At 38.8% G+C, this 12220-nt stretch overlaps 1 protein-coding gene across 1 annotated transcript in view; it reads right to left on the reverse strand.

Annotated features, from left to right (window-relative positions):
* Positions 1-12220, reverse strand: part of pitpnm3 (PITPNM family member 3) — an 89326-nt gene that overhangs the window by 23985 nt on the left and 53121 nt on the right. Inside the window, 4 exon segments of the mRNA XM_068317006.1 lie at positions 729-886; positions 2777-2964; positions 5841-5963; positions 7586-7775. Coding sequence (XP_068173107.1) covers positions 729-886; positions 2777-2964; positions 5841-5963; positions 7586-7775 — 659 coding nt within the window.

Consider the following 12220-nt stretch of genomic DNA (forward strand, 5'->3'; position numbering starts at 1 on the left):
TTTGATTGCCGTGCGCATTTGCCGCAGCATTGTTTCGACAACCTCGTAAAATGTCACAGCATTTATTTCTGTCCAGAATTGCATTCATTTTTGGCCAAGTTCTTGTATTGACGATAGGACTCAAACTACTCTGCAATGTCTTCTCCAGCACATCCCATTGACTTTGAATGGGGTTAAGCTCAGAACTGTGGGGGCCAATCGATGTGTCAAAATGATTCCTCAAACTCCCTGGACCATTCTTTCACAATTAGAGTCCGATAAATTCTGGCATTGTTGTCCTGGAATATGATCGTGCCATCCGGGAGAAAAATCCCATTTGTGGGATAGCCCGGTCATTCAGTACATTCAGATACTCAGCTGACTTAATTTTTTTGCTGAATAATATTGCTGAGCCTAGACTTGACCAACTGAAGCAACCCCTGATCATAACACTGTAATTTGCTTATTGAAACCCAAACGGTGACTTTTTTGGGGGGCCGGGCAGTGTATTGTTCAAGTACATACCAAGAAAGACGACTGAGATTCGTAAATTTATAGATCGATCCGTGAATGTGTAGATCAAAAACTAACTGGAAGTTAATGTCATCTGTCACAACTCAGGTGGGCATCCCCACTGGCTTTTATTTTAGCTCCACTTACAGTTCTGTTGGGGTAAAGATCTGCAAAAGTGTAAGGTCAATTGCAAGTATAGACTAGACTTTCCTGCCATGCTTTCATCTAGCTCTTACCCTGAACAGCAGGAAGGACAGTGCGTCTCATGGCCAGCACAAGGCCAAGTGGACATCCCAGCAGGAAGCAGTCTGAGACCTCAAAGTCAAAGGAGCCAGGGTTCAACACCAGACTGGTGCTACTGCCGCCACGCACCTCCACACTCTCCTTCATCAAACTGGGAAATAGACATGGAAACAAACAGTAGTACCTTGAGATACAAGTTGCACGAATACGAGTTATTTGAGATACAAGCTGTCGCTCTGTCCATATTTTTATTTGACATGCAAGCAAAATTAGAGATGCGAGCCGTGCTAACCCTAACCCTAACCCTATTCCTAACCCTAACCCTGACCCTAACACCATCACTAGTTGGTGGACGAATACAACATCACCTGAGACTGGATCTTGTTCTCATTTAAGTAAAGACGTAGCTCGTGTGTTCTCCTGACTTTTGTGTTTCTTTTCATACTTTATCACTGTTTATGGAACTTACATATAAAATTATTATCTACAGATAAAGTATGCGTGTCTACGGTTGATAATTTTACTTCTCTTTTTATAATTTAGGGGGCTTGGGGCTTTTTTACAAGGCTGGAATGGATTAAAATAATTTAAATGGGGAAATGTTTGATTTTATGACCTCAGTCACAGAACTTGTCACTGAAGCGACTTCAAATTATGATGAACATACACTGCCCGACCAAAAAAAAATTTGACACATCAATTGGCCTCACTCTTCAAATATCATTTAAAAGGATGAATGAACAACACTGATAATGAACAGTGTTAAAAAAAAGCCTGCTCACAGAAACTTACTGTAGAAGTTTTGTTTTGTGTTGGAACAGAATAGCAGGGCAAATGTGGAATCTTATAATCATAAATTTTTGTGCTGAATCTGAAATGTCTTGTTCTCTTGGTATGGGTGAGTCAGCGATGCTTTTCGTTTTCTCTGATTTAATGGTTGCCTTGTTTCAACATTCTGATGTCAGCTCCGGTCCTTTGTGACTCAGACTGAGCTGCTCTTCACACAACCTTCACAGGCTGCATCACATTCACAGCTGTTTGAACAGCAGACACGCAACCTTATGCTGACTGATGAAACCTATTTGCTCTCTAGCAAGGCAACATTTTCTCCGTCAAGTCCTGCTCAGAGAGAACAAATAAGTCAGCAGTCGGCAATCATCTTTGAAGCCAAATCAATATTGGCGTGACTACATTCCATTTCAATTTTTGTCTTGTCTTTTTTAATGTGTCTCCTTCATCATGTTTTCCATCCATGTCAATCTGCTTGCCTTACTTCGTAACTGCTGTAAAAATACCCTCAGCATTAGAAATTTTCTCCAACCTGCAAGATTGAGGTAGTTGCAGTGATGTCTGTGTGGCTGAAGAGGGAGTGAACCACTAAATTATTTGTTTTTGTATGATCAGTGCATGAGCAGGATTAAAAGACTGTCAGTATCTGCAAAAGGGCTCAGGCCTCATGTTGACATGCTTTAATGCACCTGCCTGAAAGATGTAAATTAAAGTTTGGCTGCTTTCTTACTTCATGAGGGCTGACGAGCAACAATCTCGCACCTCCAACTGCTGAGATTTTAAAGGAACAGCAGAAAGACACCCTCTCTTAGATAAAGCATTGCTAATAGATTTCATGGTCATTAACCATGCTTTAAGCCCTTCATTAGCTCTCACTGGAATTGTATTCTGAGCACCTTAACATATCCATTTAGAATTTTAAATGTGAGTAAAGCTGTGACCATTTACACATGATCTTACAACGAACTCACAACAAGAACCAAAGCAGAACAAAGCATTCATCAACACTTGAAACAGACAACTGAGAGATTTTTCTGACAGGATGGATAAAGAGGGCTTTAATAATCCCTACTGATGGCTGGGAGTTAATAGGTGAGCTGATGTGGAAGTTGTACCTCCGCAACTGAGCTAAAGTCAATATAATTCACAAATACACATATCTTTAGTCGAAAAAAGCAGCTGCATCATCGTGGATGAAGTCTCATAGTTTATATCATCATTAGTCTGGGTATGTTCATGACAATGTCTCTACCTGGAGAAAAAGCTGTGCTTGTCCGTGGACGAGGTGTCTCCATCATACGAGTCACTCTGCTTGCGGTTCAGTGGTGGCCTGCTCTGGCCATGACCTTCGTTCGGGGCGGAAATGTCAATGTTGCTTTTACTCAGCCTCTTGCTGGAACTCAGACCCTGGCTGGACTCCCCGAGGAGGACCGAGCAATCCTGAGAGGATGGAGGAGAATGTGCAACATAAGGTGAAGCCTGATATATTGAACAGTCAGTGCACCAGGAAATTACATATAGTCTAACGGGAGCTGATGCATTTTCACAGGTGAACAGTTAAATCGGGGGAACAACCTGTCAATTTGAGACTGAATATATTAGAAGTGGCAAGTGGATCTGAATTGCAAACAGGTGGATAATAGAGGGAGGGAGCAATAGACAGAAAGAGAAATCCCATAGTGCACAGTAAAGAGAAATGATTGTCATATTACAAACTGCTTCAGGATAGCAGCTCAACATTATATGATGGAAATGTTGCATAGAATCTTCAGGAAATCTTTAAAATATGAAAGAAAAAAGAGCTTTCTCAAATCAAGAAATATTTATTGTCGCTGGAGGATAATACAGATGACCTCTAATTTGTAGCCTGTAATATAAGAGGGAGAGTTCATTGCTATGCCTCACTATGTTATTCTTCACTGTCAAATTACTAAACTATCAGATTGACATAAAACTTCATGCGCTACTATGAGAAACCAAAGGTAGATAGAATGGGAAAAGATTAGTGGCATACAGTTTGGTGCTTTAATAAGTTGAAATTTATAAGCATATAAAGGCACTAAACGTCCTGGCAAGAGATGGAAAAAGGGTCCAAAAGGTAAATAATCCAAATAATAAAACCTAAAGAGAGAAAACCAAAGTCCGTTTGAAAAATCCTCCAGAAAAACTGATAAGCAGAATTTCAAACAAAACAATAACACCAACAGCATGAGGGGAGAAGCTGGAAAGCAACATAAATAGATCTGCAACAAACAGACTGACAAAGAAAAGAAAGGAATAAAAATGTAATACAAAGATGTATAAAGATTGATGGCCCGGCACAATTATCTGCAACTGACTGCAAGGAAAGTACAGGGGTCAGCGGGGACATCTTCCATTGGAAAACAGGGACAGGAGTTGGTGGATTTGGTCCTGACTAGAGGAGGAACACGAATCAGCCTGTCCACCAACGGGGAGCCACAAACAGGTGTCGACTGGTCCAAAAACCATAAACCACCCTGGCTTTGAGGTAACTTTGTTCGCTGGAACTGTGACTATGAGACGATGGAAGCCCAAGGTAATTGTTGTAATTGTAAATTGTTACTGGAGTCATGGCTGACTTTGAGGCACTGAGTGTATGAACCTCCATAAAACTTACCTCTCCATTAAAAGCCTCTGTGTGCTCTATTTTAAAATTACTTTTTAATAATTACTATTTCAAAAATACAAATGCAGAAAAGGGGCAAAGAATTTAGGGATACAAAATTAGTTGGGTAAACATAACAATTTGAAATGGCTTGAACAGATAACTGGGAATTAATTGAGCAACACCAGGGATTGGGAAAGAAGCTGGAATACATGATTTATTGGATACACATCAAACAATAAACTAACAGAGGAAAGGAGGAAATTGCACAAACTGACGTGCAGGGATAATAAGATGATAGAACACAGGTGCCACGTGAGAAAATAAGGTACAAGCGGAAGCAATCAGAAGAGTAGTGGGTGGAATCTTGGGAAGGAAACTAAAAAGAGGGAAGTTAGAGGATGAACACAAAAAACAAGAAACATGAACCAGACATGAAAGAAATGACAGAGCACAAGAGGTTCAAACAACACACAAGAAATAGGAACACAGAGAATAAATAGAAAAATACATTATGAGAAAAGCAATGACAAGACATGGTAAAAATAAACAACACATTTAGATAATAAACCAGGTAAACATCAACAGAGGACAAAGCCATGACGATAGTATTTTTTTCAATATAAACCGTCTTTCATGCTTTGCACTGAGGACATACCCTCCAGTTTAGAGTGACATTTCTGAAAGCCAGATCTTGAAAGAGATGTTCTTGTGGAAAACAGACATATCAGTGCTAAATGGCGAATTAAACTTCATGTTGTCAATCCTGTGAAACAATTGTCACTGTAACCTTTGTGCAGTAACTGAGCACGTGCAAGATTTTATGACTGCTACGAAAGTGGAAAGGAAAGGTATGCTGAGTAAACAAGGACACTGTGTGGCTGGGAGACTACATAAGACACTGTGTTACCCACAAAAGACTATTTTATATAATCATACGAAGTCTGCTAACCAAGATGAATCTGCTGAGCTGGTCACTTAACGTGATCGAAAGAATTTTTTCCACCAGACCTGTCGGAACTGGTGAGTGCCATTGTCCAGATGGGACTTTTTTGGCTGGCTAAATGCTAGACAGCTGGGATACTTTCAAAACTATGTGTCTGGCCCCACTGGATGTGGAAGACATCGAGGATGTGTAAATCTTCACCTTCATGACAACCGGGATAACAGCACTGGGGTTTGCTGTTTTCATGCTGCACCACAAACTGAGAAAAATGAGATTACAACAGACCAAAGCACAAGAGGATTCTGACCGAGCAGCAGTGGCAACGGCCAGGGTCTATAAGGAGGCTATGGCTATCATGCTGAATGATGCCATAGCCAGGATGAGTGACCGGCATGAAGAGTCCAATGCTCGGCTCAAGGAGGATATCACCCAAAAGCTGGAGAAATGGGGAAAATGTTTCGATGTGAAGGCCAGAAACCATGATGCTGACGCCATGATTAGGAGTGTGGAAGGCACAGAAAGCAAGACATTCCAACGGCACTTAAATCATAAATTTGACCAGAAACAACCCTCAAAAGGAGGGTTGTGTGTGTGTGTGTGTGTGCGTTTATATATATTTATATATATATATATATATATATATATATATATATATATATATATATATATATATATATGTGTTTAAACCAGCGAATGACCGTCATCATCTCCATCATATCACCAGTGTTAACAGTGAGCTCCTACCTTCAGGCTCTCAGTGCTGTTGATCCTGCTGCAGTTGTTGGGACTGCCATGCCTCTGATGGTTGCTGAAGCACAATGCGTCAAAGCACAGCACTCCCCCCACACAGTCGCCCATCAGGCATACCTGCTCACGAAACACATCCATTAGACGGCCTACGCATGTGGTGTCATGAGTAAGTAACAGTCTAACAGGAGGATCAATAAAATGATGTTGGAAAGATTACAACCCTAACCCTATACTAATCGTTTACTTACCAGGTAGAGGTAAACCTCGGCTTGATTCCAGGAGGCGCAATGTAAGTTAACTAATTAACTTGTCTCCAGGCTAAATTGAAAATTCCATCCCCAGTTCTGTACTGTACTTTATTTATGAATGTATTTTCAAGAATATTTGGTTAATAAGAATCTATTTTAGGCTGAAAAACCATTTTATTTTTATATAATATCTGTAAACATCACCTTCTCTTTTTCAGCTGCTTCTTCTACATTGCAGGTAAGGTGGTCTGCTAAGGGCTAATGATATGATATTATATATTTTAATTCTTATTTATTCTACAGTATCATGATATTATGTGCTTTTCATGGTATATTAGTGATTTTATGATTCCAAAATTTGTGGCAGACAGATATAATCAAGAAAAACTTGATTTCCATTTTTTCCATGGATTCTTTTTTAAAACCATATTATAATCGAGAACGACGTAACTTGAAACGATGAAAGCCGAGGTATACCTGCTTTTCTTTTAAGCTATTGTGTAGATAGTTTTTGGTGTTTGTGTCTTTCTGGTGTTGTTTTCTTGTCATTTTTTTGTTGATTTATTTTAACATTTCATTTACACATTCAGTTCTAAGTGTGAGTCAGAATGTTCTGCTATAGACACCATTTAAATTGGATCCCTGTTGAACACCATCAGGCAATTATCAATTTAAAGTCTAGAGTGATGGAATGTAAAATAAATGCAATAATTTTGTAGTATAGACACTTTAACACACAAATAATTATAAATAATTAGACAAAATATTGCAGTTATTCATCTTTACAAGCTACAATAGAGGACAAATACTGTATCTACATTATATACTAGTGCATGACTGTCACATCCATGTTGGAATGTCATTGGTACAATTCTTGTATGTTCATGAGCTGTTGCCACATAGATCTACTGTCTTTAGGGTTAAGGCTCGTAAAGAACTTTTGTACATTACGTAGAAAACAAGTCAGCGTGACAACCTAATAAGGCAAGATGGCAAGTTGTGTATGAAGGTTTTCATTAAATGTCTCTGTTGTTGATTTGAAGTGGCATTCATACAAATTTTATGGGCCAGGAACTACTTTTCCCAACAAATTTGGCATCACATGAATGAATCTGTACAGAAAACGACAGTGTATCTGAACCATGTATGATTTAAGACAAGCAAAGAGAAGCTGTTTCAGAGTCACAACAAAACACTGTTGGATTCAATTAAACTGTGAACAGCCTTGTCACGAATCCTTATCAAACTAATACAGCGAGTTACCAAGAGCCCAGTGGTTGCTATGTACAAGAACTGAAAGGTGGCCCACTTAAACCTTAGAGCCCTGGAGCCCTTCTGAGGGCCTGAGCACTCACAGATTACACAACCCACTCAAAGCCCACCTTCACCTCCTCTGACAGTGACTGACTTCTATTAAAGTGCCTTTCGGTTAATGACAAGACTCACCTCTCCCACCATCCCCTCCCCCTAATCTCCCAAGGTGAAACAGACCTGGCCGGTGAATCCCTGCCCATCCTCTGACTGCAGGAAGCTGTGGTAGACCTGATTAGCTCGGGCAATCACAGTTGCCACCGCATCTTGATAGCGAGGTGAGACAATGGCGAGAAGGGGAAGCGCAGCCAGGGGCAGGTGGTCCACGCTGCTGGACACACAACTCTCATCATAGCTGTATGGGTTGAGACTGGAGGGGGAGGACAGAGAGAAATAGGAATGAAAAGGGTCGTAAGAAGAAGCACAACACGTGATAAATTACAGGCATACCTCGGCTTAAGTCGTTTCGAGTTATGTTGTTTTCAAATCCATGTCAATTTAAAAAAAAAAAAACACAGAAAAATGAATATCAAGTTTATGTCATTTTAATAGACATAATAGACATTTTAATCACATCTGTCCCCCATAAATGTTGTAGTTGTATAATCACTATTAAAACATTAGAAGCACAAAATATAATGTTAATGTAGAATAAATAAGAATAAAAACACAAAATATATTATTAGCCTATAGCACCCCCATTACCCGCATTGCAGAAGACAGCATTAAAAAAATAAAATTTAATGGTTTGTAAGCTTAAAATAGTTTCATATTAACCAAATATTATTGAAATAATATATTATTGAATAATATTATTGAATAAACTAAAGTACAGAACTGGGAATGATTATTTTCAGTTAATTTGTTGTTATATCTCGACAGAATTCTATAAAGTCAAAGTTAAAAAGATGAAAAGGAATTAATTCTGTTCTTTAAATCAGAATCAGGATGACTAAATCAAAACTTAATCATATAAATTATTTGTTCTGATTTGAGGACACGTGTCTTTGACATTGTGGGAAAACTAGGAGGACATTATCTCACGAAACTGAGTGTAAGTAAACCAGCTGGATAGCAGACAGTCTTTACAGCTCTTTAACCTTTAATGATTATGTTTGAATGTTGATTTGCGTATGTGTGAGACAATTATAGTGTGGAAGGTGATAAAGTGAGTCACTCCATGTGAAGGCGATAAAATATGGTACTGCCCTGCCCTCTTTCCTTGAGCAGCACTGCCAGGCTGTCACATCCATCACACACTGATTACACGATGAAGCAGCAGCGCCACACCACAAGGCTGAAACATGTCACTGACCGTGGACGCCTCTCGCTACACCAAAAGAGCGTGGCCTAACAAGTGCAGAGGCAGTTTTCATGTCATGAAAAATGTATGTGTGTGTATTTTTGGGAAGTACAAGACTGCTCTGCAGGATACTGTTTGGATTACAAGATCAATAAAAAATTTAATCTGTGTCTAGTCTATCCGATACAGGAAAAGATGGGCTTAAGACCAAAACTGAAAGCAAAGGGAGGAAATGGCTCTGCTTCCCCCGTAACTCCAAATCTCTTCAATATTTTTCTTAAAGTCATCAACTTCAATGAATACATCAAAACTAAGTTGCAAATGTATGTTTTCATTCACCATGAAAGGCATTTGTTCTTCTGCCCATGCATTACTTCCGATAAGTAATGTCGGTTATTTTTATTCAGTCTGGAATCACAAGACACACCACACTTTATATTATGGGTGCATTAACAGTTATTCCAGTATGGGTAGGGTTGGGTTTAAGGTTAGGGTTACACCAACTATGAATGAGATTTATGACCACCTTACACTTAACAACTGCAATGCTGCTGAAATTACTGTGTCACTTCAAATTTATCCACAATGGTAAAATCAATTGGTGAATATCATTTGTTACCCATTATGAACAAGGAAACAGCAGAAGCATAAAAATGAGTGATCAGTCCACCATGTTTAAGTCAACAGGATAGTTTAGCAGAAACTATGTATCAAATGGGGACAAAGTGGCATTAAAGGCCTTCAGCCTGACTCACATTATATTAATGTACAGCATAAGACAAAAGTTATCATTAGTCACAAAAAACATACCCTACACATGTTAAGTTTTAGTAAAGATGTGTTACATGAAGTTATATCATTTATATCCCTTACCCTTAAACAAAGTAATTTTATTGTATACCGAATGAAAGCACCATGTTGAATATTATCAGGGGCTGGATTTCTGTTGACAGCTGTAGTCCTCATTCATTATAACATGCAGCTAGCTTATTGGAGTTTGGGTTTGTTGCTATACACAAGGCCTGCCACCATTATTAACTTGGTGGCTCATTTCACTTTCAACAAACACTAAAAAAAGCCCGCAGGTGATTCTCAGGAAGAATGTTTGGTTAAAAACACTCAGTAAATAAAGCAACATGCTGTTGGAACATAAGGACGGAGAATGCTCTTCTTTCTTCGAATCACACTGCAACAATTTGTCAGGGCAGTAACCAATGTCATGTTGTCATGGTTGTTATTATTGCTTATTGTGATTGTTGTTATCGTAACATATTATTATGTCACAAATGAAAGTGAAAAATCAATTGTGGTCCATCTGCAAAAAAAGCAAAAACCAAATCTCCCATACTAGCGAGATGACCAGGATCAGGACAACTTAGTTTTAACTTCACACATAGCAGTCTTTGAGTCTCAGACAGATTCAGCCATTCTCTTGAGCGGTTGCGATAAGGAATGAATGTGTACATTTGTCATAACATGTTAATATTTTCAGGTTTGAACAGCTTCAAACCAAAAATATACAGCATACCTGCTCGAATTTCAGAATGTGTTCAGAATTTTTTTTAAGCCATTATCATCCATTTTTTCCTAATTGCACCCATTATTCTGCATTAACACGTGGCTGTAGCAGCCAGGGGCCATTTCTGTTGCAATTACAGTGTGATGATTCAGACATGAGAAACCAGTCGAGCCCAGTCTGCGACATCTGCAGCATAAAAAAACAGCTTGTCCAATCCCTCTTACCAACGGTACAGTCACAGATCTGTGTTGTATATTAAACAAATTTTTAATGCAGCTAGATTGGCTTGAAATAAATATGTAGAAACAAGGCTATGATCCTAACCATAAAGATTAGTAAACCTTTTAACAAGAGCAATTTATCTTTGTTTTGCTTGTAAAAGTCACATTAATGAAATGACAGAACATTGTTGTACCTTAACCTGAGCTTGAGGCTCCTGCAAGGAAATATATCAGCGATCACTGACGCTGAGCTCCTACTGGCTTTGATTGCTTCTGACACACACCACGCTGTCCCTCCTCTCCCAGTAGGGTAAAGTTGAGTTTATGTCAAGTTATCCAAGTGTGAGAAAAGAGCATGTTGTTGTTGGAAGCCATTCAGTGACAGAACTCCTTCAATGAAGTTAAACGGTCAATAAAAGTCATGTTGTTCCTGCATACTAGTGTGACATTTAGTAACCAGTGACCAGAGTAACCTTAAAACAGATTGCAAGCTACTTCTGAAACAAGGTTTCATCATAGAAACTAGATTTGAAAATTTAAAATGTAGGTTAAATGATATGGTCAGATTAAAGGCACAGGAACAGATGAAAAACATGTGATTACATTACATGATCATAATGTAGTAACACAATTATCACATTTAGCAAATAGGCACTGGGATTATTCCTACTTCAGTTACAATAATAATCATAATTTTATTCTGTTTACTCTGCTTTACTTTTGTTTTAGTCAGTTCTCTGCTCTCGACAGCATTTTTTTTTTTTTGACAAACGCTGAGCCGCTTACATTTAGAAAATAAGAAAACGGGATAAAAGGAAATCTGTGGCTACGTATTTACTTGAACTGAACTGAATACAGGTTTTTGCATTACATAAATGTCACTCTTTGTACAGGAGCCACTGTGTGAAATATTCAACTCAGAATAAATTAGCATGGAGGTCTTGGAGGCAGCTCTATGAGGTGGTTTTTGGACCTGACATTAGAAATAACGTCATCCAAACAAAGTACCACTGACAGTTTGGAACAACTGTTCTACTGGGCATTTCTGTTCATTCTTCTGGCCAACCCTAATTCAAACCACGCCACACTAATTCCATTCAGCCAAAATCAAACTGTCCACGTCCACATGTAAGCAGAGTCCCCCGACAGGCATAAGTCCTCGTGTCACATCTGTAGACATCCAGAAAGGACTGCATGTATTCCATTGCCGTTGAATCTATGCAAGCAGACTCCAGAATGCGGCACTAACAACTCTTAACAGACTGGTGAGCGTGTCAATTTAGATACAGACCTGAACAAATGAAGAAAAACAAGCAATTAATATTAAGATTAAAATTTCTCCAAATACTCCTCACTCCTCATCCCCCCTTGAACATGCGAAGCTGCGAGAGACAAAAGAAACACATTTTAAAGTCTGTGTGTTTAACTCTCTGTAGCTTTGTAGATTAACTGATTTGAAGTCTAGTTTATCGCCTGCAGCACTGTTTGTACTTGCTTTTTTCCTTGCTCATTTCAAGCTGTTGGAATCTAAATTACTGCTGGTTAAAAGCAGGGTTGTGATAAAATGGGTTATCAGTCCAAATCCACGAAAAATACCAGTAAATACATATTTGGTTTCATTCCATAAATAGAGTGTTCTTGGGGACACTAGGCCACTTCCATCAGGGATCAAAACTCCAATAATGGAGTTTACCGTCAAATGCATAGAGATTCAAATATGTGACAAAATCTTAGTGTAAAGGTGAAATTCTTGGTTGGAACATGTTCTATTA

Source organism: Antennarius striatus, chromosome 6 (assembly GCF_040054535.1).
Source record: "Antennarius striatus isolate MH-2024 chromosome 6, ASM4005453v1, whole genome shotgun sequence".
Taxonomy (NCBI): Eukaryota; Metazoa; Chordata; class Actinopteri; order Lophiiformes; family Antennariidae; genus Antennarius; species Antennarius striatus.